Source organism: Octopus sinensis, linkage group LG11 (assembly GCF_006345805.1).
Source record: "Octopus sinensis linkage group LG11, ASM634580v1, whole genome shotgun sequence".
In the NCBI taxonomy this organism is placed as follows: Eukaryota; Metazoa; Mollusca; class Cephalopoda; order Octopoda; family Octopodidae; genus Octopus; species Octopus sinensis.
In genome coordinates, this window is record NC_043007.1 from 40,680,950 (window position 1) to 40,706,836 (window position 25,887).

Genomic DNA, 25,887 nt, shown 5'->3' on the forward strand with positions numbered 1-25,887 from the left:
ACACACACACACACACACACACACACACATACACACACACATATATATATATATGATATCTTCAACATCAATAGTATTGATAGTGACTTCGGGGTGTGTGGAGCTCTGTTGAATGATACTTAGGTTGTAGGGTAAGTTCTGCTGAAGAGTTATTAACAATTCTACTGATTAAATTTGGGGGTTAATTACATTTTTTTGTTCAGAATGTATTCATGCATATAGAACTATGTATTCTGGTGTGTATATTTAGGTGTGTCAACTTCAGGTCATAGGATTGATTTTGGGGTTTCACAAAAGACTATAGTGAAATGGAATGCGTTGAATTGGACTGTAAAACATCATCCCAACATACACTTCATGTTTTGAATTTTTAATGAATTTAATCTTGCTGTCTAAGACCCTCTCAAATATTTTTACGATACACCTTGCATTTTTATATCATTTCTCTTATTTTTCTTTTCCGCCATTTTCAGATCTTCAATTCTCTGTGGTAGAACACGGTTTCCAGTTTCTGGTAAAAATACTTGGATCAAAATTGAAGTAACTATACAACTGGCGCCTATGATAACACCAGGAGCCCACGGAAATGCCATAGCCTGTAGATAGAAAACTTATAATATTAGTGAAATTATATCAAATAAATTTATCGACAGAGATAGCAATCTGACCAATCAGGAAAATATATGATTTCAATTAATGGGAAAACGTGTTTATAATTATTGCATTTAATTATCGAGCAGATTGTTCTAACAGGCGCATAGACTCTATACGAAGATTTAGAGAGAAACAGAGATACGTAAAGAGGGAACACAAATGGGTAGGAGAAATATCGTTTTAGAGAGAGAAGACAGTTTTAGTAAGAGAAATACTAGTTTTAGTAAGAGAAAACCTTTTATAAAGATAAAAGAATGAATGTAGATTACTTATCTAGAAAGGAAGATTGTTGAAAAGAATTGAAATGATGATAGACAAGAAAGTATGATGCACATTAAAATTAAGGAAAAGAGTATTGTATTGGAATCAAGTCTGTCATGAACTTAACTGTGCATAGTTTCAGGCACAATATTATGGAATGAATAGGAAATCTACTTTCCAAAATTGTTTCATTCTGTTTTTCTAAGATTATTTAAAATAGCTCACTTGTTACAAAAGTTTTCTTCAAACACACACACACTTTCTCTCTCTCTCTCTCTCTCTCTCTCTCTCTCTCTCTCTCACACACACACACACACACGCGCGCGCATACAAACACATTTGTTAATTTATATTATACTAGCAGAGATACCCGGCGTTACTCGGGATTAAAATGGCATAATTTGTGTATATATTACAGTTATCTTTAAACTGGCGATACGGGAAAGAGCAACATTGTCGACAAAACACTTGTGGAGTAAATGATGGGCTAATTCGACAAAGCAACATGTCTTGCGTCTGTTTGGAGTATTCCAGGCCCTAATCTGTCGTGCAAAACTGAGGGTGGGGTTATGTGATTTTTGAACACCCCGAAAATCTGTCAGCGAATGTACTCTCCATAGCAGCAGTCGGTGCTGCATTTAACATGACCCATCGTTTGAAGTTTTGAGACCTCCTTGGGATTTGTTGTCCTACATCACTCATTTAGAGGAACTGTGGATATTCATTTGTACGTAACAGGGAACCATTGAGGTGATAGACTTGCCCTTGAACTTTGAACGTCGGCCTAAATCCATGTTCAACTATCTCCTTAGATGCACCAAACGATGTCATTTGAAATTCAGAGTTGTATTGTTTGATATCGTAATGAAAATCTTTTGACAGGATGGAAACGCCTTCCAGAAGATCCATAGGAGGCTAAAGAGGAGCTAGTAGTGCTGGCAATCCGACTTTACCACCTGAGCAGTACATGTTATTAGTTTCATTTAGAAATTTTCAATTTTTGCAGTAACGACGATTTGAGTTTAGCACACTTATTTGGACAAAATTATCATTTTTATTAGAATGGGATGGATCGTATCTGAAAGCACCCCCAGATGTTGTCAAGAACCAATTTGTAAGTAGTCTGTTTCTGAGAGCTATTCTTTTGGACTTCTGTCTAATCATTAAAATGTTGTTATAATGATCAAACGCTGCAGCATGCGTTTGCTGGTCTTAAGAAAGTTTCATCTCCCTTCTCTCCTGAGACTCCACCTGACGTGCTGCAGCAAGGCTTTGCTGATCTTGAGAATGTTCATTTCGCTTCTGTCTTGAGACGCCGTATGACATGCTGCAGTATACCTTTGCTGATCTTGGGAAAGTCTCATCTTCCTTCTGAATAGAGACTCCATTTGATATCCTGCAACATGCTTTGCTGATCTTGAGAAAGTCTCATCTCGATTCTGTTTTGAGGCTCCATTTGATGTGCTGTGGCATGCCTTTGCTGATCTTGGAAAAGTCTAATTTCGCTTCTCTCTTGAGACATCATTTGTTGTGCTGCAGCATGCAGTTGTCGATCTTGTGGAAGCCTCATCTTCCTTCTCTCTTGAAACTCCATTTGATGTTGTGCTGCAGTGTGCCTTTGTTGATCTTGAGTAAGGCTCATCTCTCTTCTGTCTAATAGAAATAAGGTGATCTGAGTGATATCATTAGAATTAAAAGTGAAAGAATAAAAGTGAAGCAACATTATAGCCTTATCACATTAGAATTAAAAGTTAGAAAGGATAGTGGAACAATATTATATCACATTACAATATAGATCTTATTCTTTCACTTTTGACACATAATACCGAACCAGTGTCAATGCTATATTGTTTAAATCGAAATGAAACTAAAAATTACATGCTGACGCTCATACTATTGCCTCGTAAAATTTGATTTGATCCAACCGTTTGAGAATGCACAGGTAACAGACAGACAAAGAATTTTACATATAGATTATATGCATATACAGGGAGAGAGAGAGAGATAGAATAAATATAAAGATATAGTAAAAGAATTGGTTAATTTTATAGATAGATATATGTGTGTGTATTTGTATCTGCTGTGCAATTAAATGCTATTCAGGACAGTCAATATGTATTTGAAAATCTCACTAATAGTTTAGATTAAAAAACTCAGTATTTCCTTACCAAGAGTTTGAGGAAAGGTGATATCATACACACAGTTCGCATGAAAGTCGTAGCAATACCATTTCCAACACTTCTACAATAACAAGAGATTTACAATTACCAACTAATTCGTCTTTTGTGCTGAGCCACTGGTAGTAATCTATATTATTACCCTTTTGTTTATATTCGCATATTACTTGATAGATTTATTCGTAAAATGTTTTCCCGGCATGCCCTATATCGCCGGGTATATTTTGCGTCTGCGCAGAGATTTGAAAAGTTAAGATCTGCAAGTTGTTGAGATCAACACATGGTCTAACGCGCTGCGTATCTCGATTCAATTTAGGCGTCTCGCTGATGAAACCAGCCTTAGCAAACATATTCTGTGTTTTGCTAGAAAGAGGTAGAAACTGATATCAGTCCGAGATGTAAAGTTATCGGTAAATGTTTTTGATTTTCACTCTCGATAAGTTTATCCCCTTTTTGTGTTCCCAGCACTTGGCATCTTTATTTAGGAGCCCTTAATTATATTTCTACATGAATAATATTTTTCTATATGAATGATATTTTGTCTAATGACTAATTCGTCTTTTGTGCTGAGCCACTGGTAGTAATCTATATTATTACCCTTTTGTTTATATATATATATATATATATATATATATATATATATATATATATATAGTTAATTCAAACATGAAAACAGAAAGAGAAAACACAACAACGCGAGGACATGGAACAAATATAGTATTATTGGACGCTCAGGAAGGAAGGAAAAAAGGAGGGCTTAACGTTTCGAGCGGAGTTCTTCGTCAGGAACATAGGAAAAGGAAAGATCCAAAGAAGGAAAGAGGGAGAAAAAAATTCGCCAATGGTACACACGCGGTCACATTTAGAATATATATATATATATAAATATATACACGATGATTACGTACCGTATGTGTGTAGGATAGAGTTCTGAAATGTAAATGTAATCACCACAGGAGGCACCACTCACTTCAGCAACTGCTAAGATGTACAAAATAAGGATGATATTTTCAGTCGTGTTACTGCTCTCTGAAAGAAAAAGATACGTTAGATGTGAAAATAAATTTCGTATCTACACCAACAGTTCATTTAACGAAACGGGAAAATAGAACAACATCAATATAATGATATAAAACATATAAAAATAATGATGTTTTAATATGAGCGCAAGTTTATGCTAGTATAAAAAAACTAAGTACTTGTCTGTTTATTTCGTCGAACATGGAATTATGAATGAAAAGTACTAATATGAAAAAAATTATTTGTGGGTCATCAGTTTTGTCCCACGTGACTATCCTAATAAAATATTGGAAGTCTGAAGTTATAATATTGAAAGTTTGAAGTCAAAATATTGAACGTTCGGTGAATCAATTATAAAATAGCGATTGAGAAATGGTAGACAGTTTCCACAGAATCTATCATAACTTGACTATAAACCAATTTCGCAAGAATATCAAACGAAATGTTCAAAAGTGAAAACAAATTTGGTCTCCACTTCGCTCTATACTTTTTATTCTTCAAGTGGCGAAAAAAAGAAATCAATTTAACAGATGACGCTAGGATGGACCTTGCTTATTAAAACTTTCAAATTCAATTGATGACATAAATTAATTTCTGTGAAAGATGCACAAGCTGTGTCTCCTCGGTATATTATATACACATACACAGACATGCAGGAAGTAAATAGACACCTTTAATTTTCAAAATTTCTGATCTTAGCGTCTTAATATCTTTTCAGCGGTGTAGAATTTACAATGTAATTATTCTTTTTCATTCCAGGTGCCATTATATTAAAGATTTGCCAGGAGTTACCATGCTATGCACAAAAAATTCAGCAGAACTGTCAGATTTTCAAAGATGTGGTTTTGTTGGGCAATCTGAGGCTGGTCTTCAGATTCCTCTTGCTACTGTTAATAGAATTATAGTGCAATTCAAAAGCCAAGGAAAAAAATCAACATATTCTCGTCCCGGCCGAATTGGGCCGTCGGAAAAGAAGCTTCGATGTTTGAAGAGAGTTGTAGAAAACTAAACCCGTTCGAAGGCTTCTGACATTGCAAAACAAGTTAATCCAACAACGTATGTTACATGTCTGCATAATCTTTGGTATTATGGACGAGAAGATAGAAGAAAACCTCTCCTTAACCAATTAATATCATGAAAAGAAAGAAGTGGGCTAAGGAGATGTCAGAAAAATCCAGTCCATTTTGGGATAGAGTGATTTTCTCAGAGGAATCCAGATTTGCATTATTTTCAGAGAGTGGACGTGTTTCGGTCTGGAGGCTTCCCAATCAAGAATTAACCGTTGTCGATTTGGTTCATCATTTTCCCTTTCCATACAATAAAAAAGTGTTTTTTCTCGGATTTTTGTATGGTAGGTGAAAAGACATTAGCGTCTATTTCTAATTCAGTACGCGAGGCCATTAGCCGACCCTTCATTATAATTATGTATACAATTATAGACTATTTTGTATCTATCTATCTATCTATCTATCTATCTATCTATCTATCTATCTATCTATCTATCTATCTATCTATCTATCTATATATATATATCTATATATATATATATATATATATATATATATATATAGTATATTTGCCATGTAAATATGGCTAACCACTAAGGGTGGATGTTACTGTAGCTTGTAGCCCCAGGAGAACATCTTCTCCAGCTGGCTATTGACACACTTTCTGTGCCCTATCGGTATTTGCAAAGGGAGGTCACCCTTCCCACGTCAACCTAAGTGATACGCACGGACTGCAGTTTCTGGGTATTGACCCGTAATCAGCGCATGACAATCACCGGTTTTCGATGGAAGGGTCCCAATGCTAATATTTATATCCGCAGAGTTTACAGAGTGACAATGACCAAATTCGTGCTTGATAAGTGCCAATAAACGTAACTCTCTAACTCCTGCCAATGATATATATACATATTACATATATGTGTAAAAAACATCTCATCACGCAATTGAACTAATGAAAGAGCCTCTACATGGTCGCTCGAGACGCTAAAAATAGCAGCCAAAGTATGCTCCTACCTAATCACACGCCCACTGTACGTAATATCCTAGATTATCCCTAAAAAGACGGTTTGCTGAAGGCTGGAATGTCTTTGGTGATAGGTTTTCTTTATCAGGGTTATTTTGAGGCTAAATAACAACGAAAGTATGGCAAATTTCTGTATTAAAACCCGCGAGATTTTCACTAAGAAAAAAAAAAACTTGGATTTTTTTTATGTGGAATCAATTACCCTGATCTCCTAACATGCTGTAAATCCCTTATTCTGGTTAAGAAAAGGGGGAGGTGAGGGGGGACCCACCTATCCCGGAATAATTGGAAATTTTTTTTTCGTTGAATGAATTCATGACCTCCTAATATGCTACAAAACACTTTTTTGTGTCCGAAAAACGTGGTGGGGTGAGGTGAGGGGGACCCACCTATCCCGGAATCATTGGAAATTTTTTTCGTTGAATGAATTCGTATGACCTCCTAATACAAAACACTTCTACAAAACACTTCTTTGTGTCCGAAAAACGTGGTGGGGTGAGGTGGAAGCCTCGGAAATTTCACCTGTTTTTTTTTTCACCCGCACGATTTTCACTGAGGAAAAATGTCTTTCCCTCACCAGAAAAAGGGTTTTGTAGCATATTAGGTCACAGGAAATCACTCAACGGAAAAAACACTTTCCAATGATTCTGAGATGAGTGGGTCCCCACTCGACCCCACTTTTTCTGAAGCAAAATTTGCAGCATATTAGGAGGTCAGGGTACTTGATTCCACGCAAAAACCTCCAATTTGGTGGCGGGAGGGGTTTAAAATAGAAATTTATCATAATGTTGTTATTTAGCGTCACATCAACCCTTATACAGCAAACTTATCATCAAAGGCATTCCAGCCTTCAGCAAACCGTCTTTTTAGGGACAATCTAGGACATTACGTACAATGGGCGTGTATTTTAGGTAGGGGGATCTTTGGCTGCTATTTTTAGTGACCAGGTAGAGGCTCTTTCATTGATTGCGTGATGAGATTTGTAAACACATACATGTATATATATATATATATCATTGGCAGAAGTTAGAGAGCAAATCAAAAGCTGAGAGTTTCGTGTATTGGCACTTATCAAACACGAATTTGGCCATTGTCACTCTATAACTTCTGAAAAAATAACATCTCAAATACAAAACTTTATCAAAAACCTTAAGAGTAAACCCTGTTCTATGTGACATATTCTAAGTGTTTAGTTAAAAAAATCTAATTAAATAATCTGTACCTCAAATTAAATAGACCCAAAATGGATTAAAGTCAAAGTCGACCTCGGCAGAATTTGAACTCAGAACGTAAAATAGACGAAATACCGCAAACATTTCACCCAGGGCCCCAACGTTTCTGCCTGCTCGTTGCCTTAGGTCGTACGCATTCATTTTAGAAATATATTCTTAGAATTATTGCTTGGGGCGTTACTTCCTTACTTCCTCACTATTTATTTTACGTTTCTGGACATTTTAACTCATAACTTTTTATACCAATTTTTGTTGAAGGCGACTGACGATTCTGAATTCCTCATGCATTTTTCTGCCATTTAAGCCTAAGAAAAGTATACTTTTATTTTAAAATTTAAAAAATTATGTTAATTAAAAATGAACACCTGCTATACTGCCCACGTTCAGGTCAAACATATTTTGATGTAACATTTTTTCTACGGAACCAAATCTCAAAATATTTATCCCAAAGTGTAGCTGAAGAGGTGGCCTATTTGCAATTCAGTTTGCAATTCAGTTGAGAACTGAAGTAGTGGTGAAGCTTGAAAGCTGCTGCGATTGACGAAATGGACTTAAGAATATATTCAACCACCACCGTGTTTAAAGGAATCATGTCTAAAAAATTGTCAATGTAGAATGAGATAGATACAGAGACAAAGTTGCATAATTGTTACATATCGTATAATTACTGACAGTCACTAACCTAAGCTTAATTTTCTCATTTAGTTCGACCTTATTATTCATTGGTGACTGTAATTAAATGTGTTGTGTGGAAAGGACCATTTATTTATTACGTCAGAATAGAAATCTCATAGTTTCTCCCTCTGAAGTCAACAAGGAGAACTAAAACAGTAATGTATTCACCATCTATTTCAATTCGTGAAATCAGAGTGTTCGATGTCTTCACGACGATCAAGTGGATATTAATGCAAATATTAATTAAATCACCATTAAAACACACCACCACCACCACCAGCACCACCAAAACAAAAAGAAAGCAACGAAAGAATCAGTTGAGAGAATGTCGGTGAAATGAAAAGAACGAATGTGTAGAAAACATGTTTCAGTGTTACCTGTCAATACATTTAGCAAGGATACAGAAATAAGAGACGCAGCACAAAGTGTCTTCAGGAGTTGCAGTGCTACTTTGTGACCGAACCTAAGAATAGAAAAACCGTGCAGCATATGTATCTGTGTGTGTTTGTGTGTATGTGTATAAGTATAGAAAAGCGGTGTGGCACACATACATACATACATACATACATACATACATACATACATACATACATATATATATATGTATATATATATATATATATATATATATATATATATATATATATATATATATATATATATATATATATATATATATATATATATATAACTAATGTACGATAAAATGTTTTTCGGAAAAAAATTTTTATCAATGGGCAGCATATCAAAAAATACCTTTAAAGGTTAAATTTATAAATAATTTACAAGATAAGGGCAAAAGAAAAATTTATAATGCCAAATATGCCGAAAAAAAGCCAAACATTGTCAATAACCATTATAATTTATGCGTCTCGAAACAAACCGATAGAAACTTCTAAAAAATCCGTTATTACCGTATTGGTCCCAATTTCGGGGTGAATTCAATTTTTCTTTTGTCCTTATCTTGTAAATTATATATATATATATATATATATATATATATATATATATATATATATATATATATATATATATATATATATATGCACATACACATACATTCATACAAATACAAATATAAACTCATTTGACGGTCACTTACGTCGATTCTGACGTATGAGTGTTTGAAAGAGGGGATTTAAAGAGAACATTACTCGCGTCGGTCGGAAATCGAACCCAGACTGCTCGCGTGGCAGGTACGTATTTTACCACTGAACCACCGAGGCATAATGACCACCGGGTGAGCTGGCAGAATCGTTAGCACGCTGAAGGAAATGGCTAGCCGTATTTCGCCTGTCGTTACGTTGTGAGTTGTAATTCCGCCCTGGTTAACTTTGCCTTTCATCATTACGATGTCGATAAATTAAGTACCAGTGAAACACTGGGGTCGAAGTAATCGACCAGCCCCCTTCCCACAATTTTCAGGCCTTGTGCCTTTAGTAGAAAGGATAATTACAGTATTTGCTTCTATTAGGGTATAATATAATATTTGGAAATTAACTATGTTGTTAACACTGATTCTTAATTAAAATTATTTAAAGAAATAATTTTATTTGCTAAGTTTATTAAAGGAACATTTATATATATATATGACGGGTACTAATCGGACCATCATCTCTCTTAAACCTGTAACATATACATCCTCCTGCGCAAGTATAAGCCTATTACACACAAACATCGGTTCTATCATATAAGTCAACGAGCAAAACGCCCCCCGTCCAATGAACGGTGCTGAGTTGTCAAACATTTAAACCAAATTTTCTCAAAACAACTTTTCCGACCGTCCCATAGACTTCCCCTTTGAGAAACACTGATTTAACCTAAATTTGAGACACCAGCAAAAAAAGAAATAAAGGTAGACTTTTTTCTATTCAAAAGAAAAACGATTTCCCACGGCTTTATCGATCGCATTCTCACCTGGAATCGATTTTTGAGCGCAATCGGATGGAGGATGCCCTAGATCCTAGAAGCCACACACACACACAGACAGACAGAAAGGATTTTATATACGACATAACCTCTTAAAATAACCCTCAGCATTATATTTGATGCAAAAAATTGTCTTGCTGACATGCATAATAGCAATCATTTAAAAATACTTATTAACATTCTTATTAAATCACAATTTTTTAGAAATAATTCCACTTTTCCGAAACTGCGTGTGTTTATAATTCTACTTATTGTTTATCATTTTTAACCAATCATTTTTCTTTCCCTGTCTACTCTGGCCCTTCTACTCATTCATTTCCTCTGCTTTTCCTCCTCTTTAATATTTCTTTTAAAACTTTTCTACTCTGTTTTCTTACGTTTTTACCTATTTCTCTAATTTTACTCACATAGGTACCATTTTGTCTTTAAAATTACATGTTTCCATTTAATTATATTTTTATTTGGTTTTATGATATTCATTTTATACTTTATATTCGATTTTATATTCTAATTGTCAGTGTCTTAGTATTTCTGAATATCATTTCATCATCATTATTTATCGTCCCTTTTCCATATTGGCATGGGTTGGACTATATATATATATATATATATATATATATATATATATATATATATATATATATATATATATATATATATAAAATATTATAAATATATAAAATGTCCAATTCATTTCATGTATTTTATATGTATTTCATATTTCCTATATGAGTTTGTACCTTATAATAAAGTCTTGGCTGTGTTGAAATGCTTAAACACATAATTCCTGGTAATGTTTTGCATCATTGTTACCATCTTTACTTTATTAAGTGGCTCCTCTCACTCTTGTGTTTATAGAGATATATACAAAGATACGTTTGCTACATTATCTTAGAGAACTCTTCACAAATTGAGGATCTAAGCAAAGAATGTATCCACATTCTGTTTCATATTCTTCGAAGAGTGCTCCTATCATTGCTAGAATTATTTATTGAAAACTTTTAATCTATAACAAAAAAGTATATTTAATAAAAATAAATGTTCAAAACTCAGTGCATGCATGTTTCTGTATATTCAAATATAGGTACACTAAATATTAGTTTCTATTGAATAGTCAACAAATATACCTTTTTGTTAGTATGTTAACGATGCAGTTGGTGTTAATTGGCTGAATCAACATCGGGTCATGACAAACTCAGATAAGGGGGATGTATTGCATAAACTACAATCCTATAAGTAATAACAACGTGGAAGACACGTATAAACGATTTAAGAGCTCAAGAAAAAATTTGGGTTTCACTTATTTATTATTCGGAAACAAAATTTATTCGCACTCTCTGCGACTTGATCACTGATAGAGTTGTAATGAAACTGTCTGGGATAAAGTCGAATAATTTAACAGTTTTGTGCTTGCGAATTGTCTATATGTGTTCACTACTCTATAATTGTTTTAGTTTCACACAGATGGTCTCAGAACAAATCATTTGTAAGTCTATAAATTGAATGACTTTAAACTGCATCCAATATGGGGCCATGGATCGAGAGTTCCTGCGTTTGGAGGAGTATGGAACTACCTGTTAGCCGCTAAATCTCATGGTTTACTCTTGCCCGGAGTAGTTACACTTGTCAGGGTCCCAGCTATGAATTAATTAGCATGGGAAGAAACTCCAAGTACAAATTCCCATTCCCCTGTGAGTGCCGTGAGAAAGGTTAAAGCTGGTGTAGTCAAACTTGACAGAAAATCAAGGGATACAGTCCTTCAGTTCAGTTCAGTTCTTTGACACACTACAAGTAAATCTAGTCCTGTAAAGCTACTCACCTAGAAGGCCACTCCAATATAAAAACCTTCATCTGTCACTTCAGATCTCTTAATCGGCTAAGTCGCTGTAGTTAGACCTCCAGATCTAAAGAGTGGGATCAGAGTGTACAGACTGAACTTCGCTTTATGAACATAGGGCAAGCAGGAACAAAAGCTCCACAGCACAATCATTGGTTTACATAGCCACTTGGGTGCCTGCCACTCTTCCTCGTGTTCTTCGGACACAGCACCCACCATCGCCAATTATGAAATTTTTACGTAATGATAATTCTTAATTGCAAAGAAATTCTAGCAACCTACTAATTCCATCGAATCATGACTGATGTAAAGCAAATTTTAATCCACCGGGATTTAAACTTCAGAAATAAACCTAAGTAAGTAAACTACTGACTGACATTTGGTAGAGTATATTTTGGCTTCTGTCTCTCTACCTCTTCAATTCATTCACACAATATTGTTAGAATGGTTCACCTTTTAGCTATTGCAGAGTAAACTCCGAGTGAAACGGTTTCAACTATAGACATCAGAAAGAAATTGAGATATATGCTGCCAGTTAGAACTTCCAGCATTTGTGTCATACTGTTCCATGCTGCTGCATTTACAGCCCTGTTAAAATCAAAAACAAACTAAATTAAGTTACACTACAAATATCAGAAAACATCGAACAACGTAAGAAAACTCATGTTCACCGCGTTCAATGCCAGCAGCTTTGATACATAAGTAAGATCATATTCTCATACGCATAAACACACACAATGCATTCAGATATACCGCTACACTCAAAGAGACTCGGCCACAGACGAACATATTTAATATATATTTAGCATCTTAGGGAATGTTAATTCAATTAAATGTTTCCACCGTGATCTAACATTTCCAAAGTTAAAACAAGAATTTGTAATGGAAGACTTAACTGAGATCTGCTCAATGAAAATACGTTTGTTATTTAATAGAACTTTTTCTTGGCCCCTTTCAAGCATAGCCAGGCTCATGAGCCCGGTTTCCAAGTTTCTGTGGTGTATGCGTTCCCCACAGCTGGACGCGATTCCAGTCCATCGCAGCGTTACTCAAGAAACAGGAAGAGAAAGTGAGAGAAAGTTGTGGCGAAAGAGTACAACAGGGGTTGCCACCGTCCCCTGCCAGAGCCTCGTGGAGCGTTTAGGTGTTTTAGCTCAATAAACACACACAACGGCCGGTCTGGGAATCAAAACCGCGATCCTCCGACCGCGAGTCCGCTGCCCTACCCGCTGGGCCAATACGCCTCAACATTTACTAGAATTTAGAGAGATAAAATTATTTAGACTGCCAATATACAGCAGCAATACGCGTGTTATGGAACAAATATTTCCAATTTAATTAGTTTCTGCTCATCTACATCACCAATGCCTTTGGAAGGATGTGATACCCACGTCTTCTGATCTTGCAAATTATAAAGTATTGGGTCTAATAAAATATTGGAACACAATCTAAACAAAAATGTCGCTCTTCATTATTCTTCCGATAGGCTTATGGTAACTGTAAAAATAATATCAACAATAAATCGGTGAAACTTACATTTCTATAGAAATAACAATGGTAACTCTTCTCAGATAGGATGATTTAAAGAAATCGCGTAAATGGGTAAGCATTGAGATTTCTTTTTCACTGTCTGGTTGTACTGTTGTGATGTCAATCGGGGCTGTGGACTCGCTACTTTGGCATCCAGAACTGGTTTCATTTGCGGGATTAACAGTCTCTTTTGAAACGTCTTTTAATATAATACTCCAGACATTATTAAAATCAACTTTGTTTTGTTTCGCAGCTTTTTTGATAATTTTCTTGGCTTCTTTTATTTTCGAATTAGCAAATAGCCACCGGAGAGATTCCTCCAGGAAACTGCAGCCATGGAAAAATAATTTTGTAGTAAGCAGGGATTATAAATTACATAGATAAAACGATAAACGTCGCCCTTTTCAAACCGAGCCAGGCTCATGAGCCCGGTGTCCCGGTTTCTGTGGCGTATGTGTTCCCCACTAGCTAGACAGGACGCCAGTCCATCGCAGCGTTACTCAAGAAACAGCAAAAGAGAGTGAGAGAAAGTTGCGGCTAAATAGTACAACAGGGGTCGCCAAACCCCCTGCCGGCGCCTCGTGGAGGTATTTAGGTGTTTCCACCCAATAAACACACACAACGCCCGGTCTGGGAATCGAAACCACGATCCTCCGACCGGTCATTGTGCCTCCACAAATTACATAGATGGTCGAGTAATTGTAAGCATGCATATATATTTTTGTTTTATTTCCACACACGTACATATGTATGTATGTATGTATGTATGTATGTATGTATGTATGTATGTATGTATGTATGTATGTATGTATGTATGTATGTATGTATGTATGTATGTATTTATGTACGCACGTACGTACGTACGTATGTACGTATGTATGTATGTATGTATGTATGTATGTATGTATGTATGTATGTATTATGTATGTATTATGTATGTATGTATGTGTATATATATATATATGTGTGTGTGTGTGTGTGTGTGTGTGTGAAGTATATTTGCCATCTGAATGTGGCTAACCACTAAGGATGGATGCTACTGTAGGTTGAAGCCCTAGGAGAACATCACCAGCTGGCTATCGACTGAAAAAAGGATATATGTATTTGCATTGGGACCCCTTCGCATCGAAGACCGGTGAATGTCGTGCGCTGATGACGGGTAAATACACAGAAACCCGGGTCTGTGCGTATCACGTCAGGTCGACGATGGGAACGATGGCTTCCCTTTGCAAATACTGATAGGGCACAGAAAGTGTGTCAATAGCCAGCTGGAGATGTTCTACTGTGGCTACAAGCTACAGTAGCATCCACCCTTAGTGGTCTTTTCCTAGAATGGCTTACACTGATGATAGTTCATTTGGTCATTGTTTTTCTTTTTTAACAGTTATCATGTTATACAGCTGTAGAATATTTGTTTTGGAAGTTTGTTAAATGTGTATGTGCGTGTATGCCCCCGCTCGTATGTGTTGTGTTTGCTAAAGTGAATTATTCCAGATTTTTTAGTAATAGTAATGAGAAAGTTTTAATGAGGATTTCTCGTGCATTCATAATATAATTTAGATAAATTAGTTAACTTAGATTGGTTTCGGCCATGATCGGCCCGGGTCATTAGTAAATCAATACTACCACCTAATTGTTTCGGGACACCATGCAATTGATGGGTAAGGGCTTTGTCAACATCGGCATTGCTCGCTCTCTTTGGGTACTTGCCATTGAGAGGTTTTCCTTGCCATTTATCAGTCAGAATATCTAAGGCAGCGGTTTTAGCAGGAGTTTTCAAACGATTAGCTTTTTCTGCGTTTGTTTCTAGTATGTTTAATTCTGGAGATTGTTGTATTCGGAATTCACTTAGATATTCCTTTGCCTGATTTGTTACTGAGCATGATGCTGTCTTGTTTTCATGTTTCCACACAAGGTTTAACATCCAGTCCGCAGAGTTTTTCAGGTCGGTATGTAGGCCAACTGTGGCAATCTTCATTGTTAATTCCAGTTGTAAAAGTCCACGGCCTCCCTCTTTTCCTGGCAGATAAAGTCGCTCTATATCTGCCTTAGGCTGGTGAATTCTATGCATTGTCAACAGTTTTCGTATTTTTCTGTTACGATTACATATTTCAGTAATTGACCAGTTGATGATATTGAAACCGTAAGTCACGACTGGTATGGCAAAAGCATTGATTGCTTCGATCTTGTTTTTTACATTCAGCTCTGCGATAACTTTCTCTTCTCAACCTTTCCCTCATCACTGCATATTAGATTCCATCACCTTCAATTACCCCTAGGTATTTGTAGCTCTGCACCGGTTCTAACTCTTTTATGATATTCTGCTGGTCAAGGTTAACGTTAGATGCTTCTGCCAATTTTCCCTTGATAAAGGTAGCTCTTACACATTTATCGAAGCCAAATTGCATCCTGATGTAATCACTAAATTGTTTAACAATCGCTAGTAAGCCCTTGAGTTGTTGGTAATTTTTTTGCAAGGAGCTTTAAACAATCCATTTTTTATCAAACATTTTATAACCGTACTGTGTATCATTGAGCAATTTTGAGAGAGGTATTAACGCTAGCCAAAAGAGGAGTGGTGATAGTGAATCACCCTGGAAAATGTCACATGAAATTCTTACATCTCCAGCTTTAGAGATTCATTGTCACTGTTCAAAGTCAGTGTGGTTCTCCATGATCTTATACTTACAAACAAAAAGTTTCGCAGAGTAGGAGCTATTTTATACATTTCCAGACATTTCTTAATCCAGCTATGTGGTAGGCTATCAAAAGCTTTTTTATAGTCTACCCAGGCTATTGACAAGTTTTTGTGTCATTTGCGACAATCTTCTAAGATCATCTTATTGATGAGTAGCTGCTTTTACAACCATAAGATCAACGTTTAAATCCAATAACCTACTTTCTATTAAAAATCTATATGTATATTCAGTCAGAACAAGTATTAGCGTTTTACACATTGTTGTTAAGCAGGTTATGAGTCGATAATTTATTCGTTCATTTGTTTTATTTTTTGAACGTAGGAATGTTAAACCATTAACTAGCCAAGAGGAAATCATAATAGGATGTTGCAAAACATCGTGGTAAAGTTTTGTTAGTAGTTCTTGGCTCTCTGGGAAGGCATTCAACCAAAAGTTAGGAATTTTATCCTTTCCTGGAGACTTCCATTTGCTTGACCTCCTGAGAGCAGATTTTATATATTCTACCTTGACACCCTTCCACTTTTGCTCCTCTAAGGAGTCTAAGTCTGTAGATATTCTATCAATCCAAGGGGTCTTCTCATTGTGTGGTTTTTCTTCTGCCCAAATTTTATTCCAAAATTCCTACGCTTCTTCTTTTGATGGGTCTGGCTTTACTGTAACTCGTATCTTCCCTATATTCCTTAAAAAAAATTGGGTCGACGACTAATCTGGTTTGTAATTTGCTTTGTTATCATTGAAGCATGACGAGCGTCGACGTTGACATTAGGTGACGGATTTGTCTGTTGGGGTCAATTATTTTCAGACAACACTGTCACCGAATTCTGTGCATGTAAACATTGCTCGTACCGTAGCTTCTTAAGACTAACAGATCTGTATTTGTGTGTTATTATTATTTTTTTTTGTTGATAGTTTTATCTTCCAGCATAGTTTTTTAAACTTATGAATGGTTCGCTTTGTCTGTGTTAGTTGGAAAAAATATTAGATAAATAAATAAAGGAAAAAGTTTTGTTTTTAGTTTTTGCTTCGTTTGTGACACGTGATTTCATATGAGTGAATGTGTGTCCTGTAAATTTCACATAGTTGTGTAAACATTGAGATGTATGTGTAGTCCTATGGGTATCAGAATGTATATATGATTATATAGACGTTCGAGTGTATGCGAAATTACTCAATTTATGTACTTACAGATTTGTTCCATATCTATTTTATAATTTGTAAACTTTCCATTGTTGACGTCATGTGTGTGTTTCGCACATGTTTCACTGAGACATCGCGTATAAGAAAAACTGTGCTTTGTACGCAGTAAAATTTCGTTTTTCTTTATTATTTTCGTTAAGAGTCCGCTTCCTTCAAGTCATCTACAGGTTCCTTTATCTAATTCTATCAATGTTATTGGATTAGATTTACTTTTGAATAGGGAGCCCGGTGTAGCACGTCCATGTTCTTAATCAGTGCGGGGCTATTTTATTATTATTATTATTATTATTATTATTATTATTATTATTATTATTATTATTATTATTATTCAGTAGTTTTATTTTTATAGCGTGCTTTCACTTCACTACCGAGCGCAGCTCTGAGTGCCTTGGGTATGTGCTGTGATTTGTTGTGATGCTCTGATGGTTATTGTATGGAAAGTGTTCTGCGTAGGATGTGTGCAGTGCCTAGTAGTGCAATTTTCTGTATGTTATATGTGTTTGTAAGTCCTGGTGTTTTTGTTATGTATTTGTCTGAATATTTTTTTATCATGCCAAATGCACCTACTATGATAGGAATTGTTTCTGTTTTCAGATTCCACATTCTAGTTACCTCTATTTCCAGGTCTTTGTATTTTGAGAGTTTCTCCATTTCTTTTAGAGACTCGTTGTCATCTGCCGGGTTATTATTATTATTATTATTATTATTATCATTATTATTATTATTATTATTACTTTTTTTTCTTCTTTCAAATTTGCTTCCATTTCTTGCCGAGTGTCTTCCTGACTCCTAGGGCAAAGAAACTCATAGTATACATTGGTAGGCCATTAAACCAAACTCAATAGTTCGTTCATTTTCTTTTTTTTTTAAGTTAAATTAAAATACATGAGCAGCAACAGTTCTCACATCGACAATGCTCTTCTCAATACGTGTGATGTACCAGTTAAGACAATCTTTTGCACTTCTTGCAGGGATGGTAAGCCAGGGATCATTCTCATATAATTTTCGGTTCCCTCCTTGATCATTCCTAGTGCTCCTACGATCACTGGTATTGTAACCGCCTTGAGATGCCACATTTTCTCAATTTCAATGAGTAGGTCTTTATATTTTCTGAGCTTCTCAAACTCTTTCGCTGAGATATTATGATCACAGGGTATGCTCATGTCGATCAATAAGCAAACTTTATTGTCTTGGTCTTTCACAACAATATCTGGTTTATTGGCCTTGATGGTTCGGTCTGTATGTACTGGAAAGTCCCACAGAATGGTTACATTTTCTCCTTCAGTTACAGCCTCAGGGTGGTGATTATACCACTTGTCGGCAGTTTTGATATTGTAATGCCGACTTATTAGCCAGTGTAGATATTGGCCAACTCTGTCATGTCTTAATTTATACTCCACTGGTGCTAAGACTTTACATCCAGGGATTAGGTGGTCCACTGTTTCAATCATGTCGTTGCAGAATCGGCATTTTGGGTCTGCTCCATTTTTCATCACATTGGCCTGGTAGTTCCGGGTTAATAGGCTTTGATCTTGAGCAGCCAGGATGAAACCTTCGCTCTCTGCTTTTAGCCCTGAGCTCCGTAGCCACTGATGGGTTTGCTTCTGGTCAACATCAGCTTGTTTGCTGCGGGTCACATATTTGCCGTGCAGAGGTTTCTCCTCCCACCTATCAGCCAATTGCTCGTGCGCTTTTTTCGTTGCCATTATTTTCACCTTCTTTGCAACAATAGTTGCCGTACTTCCCTCGGGTTGTTCAGTTTGGGTATCCTGCACGAGATCAATAGCAAATTTTTTGCTTTCCTTTATGATAGGATGAAGCTTCTTTCGTCTCTCGTGATTTTCCACGAGCTTTAGCATCCAGTCATTCGATATTTCGAGATATTTGGCCAGTCCAATTGTGGTTGTTTTGTAAGCTAGTTCGAATTGGATCAGGCCTCGACCTCCTTGGGCTCTGGGAAGGTAAAGGCGATCTACGTCTGCCTTTGGGTGGTGCATCCTATTACAACTCAGCAGCTTGCTATTTTCCTATCTATATTCTTTACTTCACTCATATAGCTATAAGTAACAACTGGAACTGCTAAGGAATTTATAGCTAACACCTTGTTACGTGCATTTAGTTCAGATTTCAGGACTGCACGAACTCTCCTATAACATTCCTTCCTGATCTTCTCTTTCATGCTTGCATGCTGAATACCAGAGCCTTCATTTATCCCTAAATATTTGTATGTTTGTTCTTGCTCTATTATTATTATTATTATTATTATTATTATTATTATTATTATTATTATTATTATTATTATTATTATTATCATTATCATCATCATCATTATTATTATTATTATTATTATTATTATTATTATTATTATTATTATTATTATCATCATCATCATTATTATTATTATTATTATTATTATTATTATTATGATTATTATTATTATTATTATTATTATTATTATTATTATTATTATTATTATTATTTTCCCTTTACCACAGGTTTTGTTGGAGCTCCTGGAGTCTTGCATGCGTAGCGGACCTACTATTTGCAGCCTACGGTACTATGCTATTCGTTATTTTCAGCTATCTAGTACTTTCCTGATTATTCTGGCCATGCCAAGGAGACAAATCTTTTGTAACAGTTCTATTGGGCACTCTATTTCATTTTCCTTTATATTCCTCTTGATGCCTTCTGATACTGTTTCCAATGACCCAACAATAATTGCACTATCTTCACCATCTTCATTTCCTATAGCCGGGCTATTTCGTACTTAAGAGGGTTGTATCTGTCTATCTTTTCGCCTTTCTTCTTGACTATTCGTGGGTCAAAGTGGCATTATTATTATTATTATTATTATTATTATTATTATAATTGAGTGAGAGAGCAGTTCATGCCATCAAAGTGACACTGGTGTAAAATATACGAAGCCCAATATACTCATCATGACTACCCATCTGATAATGGTACACCAGGCACATGCATCACAACCATATGTGCGCGACATGGTGATCTCATATCAAGATAAACAGCACATGACCTTGAAGATGGGGCCCAGTTAGAATTTTCTTCAGGTTGTGTAGCCCATCCCGCTCAAACGGTCCCTGAATAAGGGCTGTTTAAGGATGTTGAAAGAACCACCCATGTTTCCAGAGGTGAATTATTCAAACCCCAAAGAATCCCTCTCAACACATGGCTTATTATTATTATTATTATTATTATTATTATTATTATTATTATTATTATTATTTTTATTATTATTATTATTATTATCATCATCATCATCATCATCATTATTATTTACTGCATTTCGTCCCTTTTTGTGATCTGAGTTCAAATTCTGTTGAGGCCGACATTGCCTTTCATCCTTTCGGAATGGATAAAACAAATACCAGTTAAGCACTGGAGTTTGTGTAATCGACTAGCCTCTTCCTCGAAAAATTTCAAGTATTCTGTGTATAACAGAAAGAACTATCATTATCATTATTATTATTTTGATGACGATGATGATGGTGACGACGACGACGACAACGACGACAAAAACAACGACAGTGATGATGATGATGCCAATTGAAATATATATGTTGGTGCATTGAAAAATATAATGAAACGCGTATATAATGTATATAATGTATATATGCATGCATGAATGTATATCAATGTGAGTATCGATGTAAGCATTTAATGCAAAACAAAATAGGATACTTACAAGAAATCCACAACAAAATATCCCGAGATAACAGCATTAAACAGGAATATCGTGTTCCAACTGTAATCCTTCAACATGTAGGCTATGAATCCGAGAGAAGACGTATAAATAGCCCAAATACACATAAATGTACTTGACATAATAATTCGTCTTTCTTTTGCGTATAATTCACAAATCAAATTTATAGAGCTAAAAAGATATGCCTGCGAAAAATGAGGACAATAAAGAAAAGTTTGAAATTTAATAGAAAATGGAAAAGTTATTGAAAATAAGCATATGTCTTTTCAAACAGTGAATACAGACAAATATTGAAACAATAGTGAATTACTATCGGATCCGATTTAACGTTATTGTTTTGCGTGTATGTCCCGTGATCAGAAACAACTGATTCTACTTTTCGCCTTTCGAACTGGTCGCAGGATATTGCCATTATATACGTGCATGTTTGGATAGTTTTGAGGGAGATAGTAGCAGCTCGAAGACAGAATTGTATGAGTATATTCAAACTTAATTTATTGTTGCTAACATGACTGAAATAGCGCAACAATTAACCAATGCTTCAAATGCGTGAAATCTCATGTGAAATATTTGAATGTTATTGGGGATGCAGCCGAGATAAACAATGAATTCATTAAGTAATTGTATTAACGAACCTCCTTCAAAAAGAAAATCGAAAGTAAAAACTGGCAACGAATAAAATTATTGATGTTAACTATGAAATATAAATTTACTTAAATGTTTATTAAATATCCGAGATTGCTAGAATTATGTGGCAAAATACAGTTATTCGGCTGACAAAACTAAATACAACTATACACACACACACACATTGCACACACACACACACACTCACACATACATACGTACATACATACATACATACATACATACATACATACATACATACATACATACATACATACATACATACGTACATACGTACATACATATATACATACATACATGCATACATACTTTCAGATTACCAATTTATATTGGCTTTATAAGTAAATGCCAAACTGTCTGAATAAACTTGAATTTTCAAAAAAGGAAATGATCCAACTGACTCGCACATTACAAATACAATCTGCAAGTGGAAAAGCAAATCTGTGCAAGACTTTTCTCAGGTTTAAAATATGACATTGTTTTTGTTATCTACATTCCAATGATAGAGCTTTATATCTTTGATAGAAACCAGCCCCTTCAGAAGAATTTAAATGAACCAATACAGAACACACACACTCTCTCTCTCACACACACACACACACACACATATATATATATATATATATATATATATATATATATATATATATATATATAATAATAATAATAATAATAATGATAATAATAATAAATAATAATAATAATAATAATAATAATAATGATAATAATAATAATAATAATAATAATAATAATAATAATAATAATAATAATAATAATAATAATAATAATAACATTCAGCTACTGATCAATAAAGCCATAACTGAAGACAGCTGCAGAAAGAAGAATGTTCTAAGTATGGCCTGGATCCATAATAGAAAGGCTTTTAATAGTATTCCCCACACATCGATCCAAGAAATACTAGCCATGAGCAAGGTAGCACCAATAACCATTAAATATATAAAACATTCCATGTATAAATAGCTGACAGTGCGACAGCTCCAGACGAAAGAGGGACTCATAAAAACTAAAGCCATCTCCTTTTCTTCTTGGCACTGACACCTTTATCTAACATGCTAAACAGAACTGGATGTGAATACAACTGTTACGGCAACACAATCAACCACCTCTTATATATGGATGATCTAAAACTGTACGCTACAAATGATAAAACTGTACAATGGAAACATTACTACAGACAGTACATGGATTTATCAAATAAATAAACATGAAAGTCGTCTTAGAAAAATGTGCCAAAGCAACCTTGAAGAAAGGAAAACCAGATAAGAGTAGAAACATCACACTAGATAAAACAAATGAGATAAGAGAATTAGCCCAAAGCCAGACATACAAATGCTTAGGAATCAATGAACTAGATACGATACAACACACAGAAATGAACGAGAAGATAAGAAAAGAATGTTAGATTAATACTGAAAACAGAGCTCAATGCGAAAAACAAGATAATAGGTATAAGCACTCTAGCTGTCCCAGTTATAAGTTACAGCTACAATATTCTTAACTGGACTCTAAGTGAACTAATCAAAATAAACAGGAAAACACGAAAAATAATGCCAGGATTTAGGATGCGCCTCCCAAAATCTGGCATAGAAATGTTATATATACAACGTATGAAAGGTGTTTGAGGCCTTATACAGTTCATTTTATGTTAGGTAAATCTAAGTTTCCCTCAAATAAATGCAGAAGTCAAGAGTTAATCAAAATGAAAGAACATAATGATCATCTTTATAACATTGTATCAGTAATAAACAAAAGTGAACCGCTACTTAAAAATTTTTAAACAATATATAATATATAATTTTAACGATATATAATATATAATTTTAAAATAATATATAAGCATTTAAGATAAAGCATCAGATTATTTTTATCGAATATATATTTAGCTGTAGTATTTTCATGTATTTTCTTTTATTTCTTGGGTGAAAGACGGTTGGACAGTATTGAATGGCTTGGCTTACTTGAATACTTTATTGAATGGGCAACCCAATCAAATTTTATTTTAGCTGCAATACTTTAAGCTCTTTCTTACTTCTTAAATAGAAACTTTTCTCTTACTTCTTGTCCTGAAATTTTCCAGGTTTATTAAATACTTAAGAATATAGTATCCCTGGCTCGCATTTTTCATTATAGTATATATATATATACATATATTCTTGATAGTCCATCAATCTCTGATGAAGACGTAGTCTGTGGTCTCAGAAGTCAGCGGTGGGAACGCATGTGACTCCGTAGCCCATAGCTAGAAGCACACAGTCACCTGCAGGCTGGACACTGGTAGTCTGTGATCAAGACTAAGGAAGATGCGGCCCAGTGACGTTTGTTTCTTGTGGCAGCGTGGCATTGCTGTCTATTCTCCTCAAAGGCAGCTACAGCAGTGTTGGTGATTGACCTCCAGGTAGCCTTGTTAGTGGTTGCGGTCTCGAGTTTGCGAAGCTGGATGCTACACCACATTATACCACTGCTCTGTCTAGGACTCCTTCACTAGAGACTCTGTCGTGCCAGTTGATGCCCATGATTGTGCGCAGTGATCTTGTATGGAAGTGTTCCAACTGCTTGATGTGTCTGCCGTATGGAGTCCATGATTCACAACCATACAGCAGCGTGGAGAGAAGGACATCTTTGTATATCTTGAGTCTCGTGGACAGCCGCAAGCCATTCTGTTGTAGTATTTTGACTCTGAGTCTACCGGGTGCTTGGCTGGCTTTCTGGATCCTGGCTGTGATCTCTTTATCTATTGAACCATTTACAGACATAGTGCTGCCTAGGTACCTTAGGTCTCAATTTTCATTATCACAGTGCTTTATTTTTGACCATTTTTCTATTCTCTTATCTTTCAATTTTATTAGTTCCTCCTTGTTATGTTTGGTTTATTTATGCCTTATATATGTTTCTTGGTGTTTATTCTTATATTATTACTTAACTATTTTATATCGAATTCCACCAGTAATCATTTTATCCTAAAGTTTATTTTCCTCTATTTTAACCTTATTATTGTGAATTCCGTTTTGTGTATAGTTATTTATGTCAAAGATATCGCTAGCGTCCTTCTATACCCAATATTTATCAATTTTTATAATGGTTTTCCTTGATGCTAATATTATGTTAATTACACTCATAGATTAGAATTCTCTCTTGCAAACAGGAGGGCTTTATTGAGTAGTACAGGTTTAATTGATGACTAGTCGTTATCAATTAGTATAAGCTTTTTAGTCTTTTTATCGACTAATTTGTTAGAAGAATATATTATATATGTATAATGTATATATATGTATATAATGTATATGTATAATGTATATGTATATAATGTATATATGTATATAATATATGTATATAATGTATATATATGTATATATGTGTTAAGCTATAGCTTTAATTTTGATATGTTTCTGCGTGTTGGTATATATTCATCGATAATTACCTTACATATTTTTCCGAGATCGGACATCCCTGGGCAAATTAGTCTAACGCTAGGGTTACTGTTAAAATTAGGTTTATGGTCTTTTAATCTTATTCTAGGTCTATTAGACTCAAAAGGTTCTGTTATCCCTTCTTTCTTATAATCAGATATTATTTTTTTTGTTTTTTGCCACTCAATCTTAATGTATCGCTATTCGTTATTTTATAGTTTTTTGTTTTTTCATTACTAAGTAATCTGTGATCCGAAATTTTATATATACATACATACATATATATATATATATACCAGCAGAGATACCCGGTCTCGCTCGGGATTAAAAGGGCATAGCTTTTTTATTCTTTTACTTGTTTCAGTCATCTCAATGCGACCATGCTGGAGCACTACCTATGGTGGAACAATCGACCACAGGATTTATTCCATGTAAGCCTAGTACTTATTCTATCAGTGTTTTTCGCCGAAACTCTAGGTTATGGCAACGGAAACACAGCAACATTGGTTGTTATGCAATGCTGGGGTACAAACAGAGACACACACACACAAATATAGACATAGACATATATATGACATTCTCTTTCCGTTTCCGTGTACGAAATCTATTCAGAAGGCTCTGGTAGTCCTGAGGCTATATATATATATATATATATATATATATATATATATATATATATATATATATATATATATATATATATAAACAAGAAAAAGCAACAAGAATGGATCAATAGTTGAGTACAATTGTTTCATACTAAAAACATTTTATTTAAAGCTGCAAATATTACAGCAAATATAATGTCAAGTATTCATCAGCTAAATCACATATATGTTTTCCAACAATAC

General features: G+C 34.9%; 1 protein-coding gene across 1 annotated transcript in view; it reads right to left on the minus strand.

Annotated features, from left to right (window-relative positions):
- Nucleotides 1–312: 312 nt before the first annotated feature.
- Nucleotides 313–25,887, minus strand: part of LOC118765242 (organic cation transporter-like protein) — an 81,877-nt gene continuing 56,302 nt past the window's right edge. Inside the window, exons 11-17 of the mRNA XM_036506984.1 lie at nt 20,946–21,148; nt 13,353–13,673; nt 12,270–12,404; nt 4,600–4,607; nt 4,001–4,121; nt 3,084–3,156; nt 313–596 (exon numbers count right to left, since the gene is read on the minus strand). Coding sequence (XP_036362877.1) covers nt 414–596; nt 3,084–3,156; nt 4,001–4,121; nt 4,600–4,607; nt 12,270–12,404; nt 13,353–13,673; nt 20,946–21,148 — 1,044 coding nt within the window. The 3' untranslated portion in view covers nt 313–413. The remainder of the gene's footprint in view (nt 597–3,083; nt 3,157–4,000; nt 4,122–4,599; nt 4,608–12,269; nt 12,405–13,352; nt 13,674–20,945; nt 21,149–25,887) is intronic.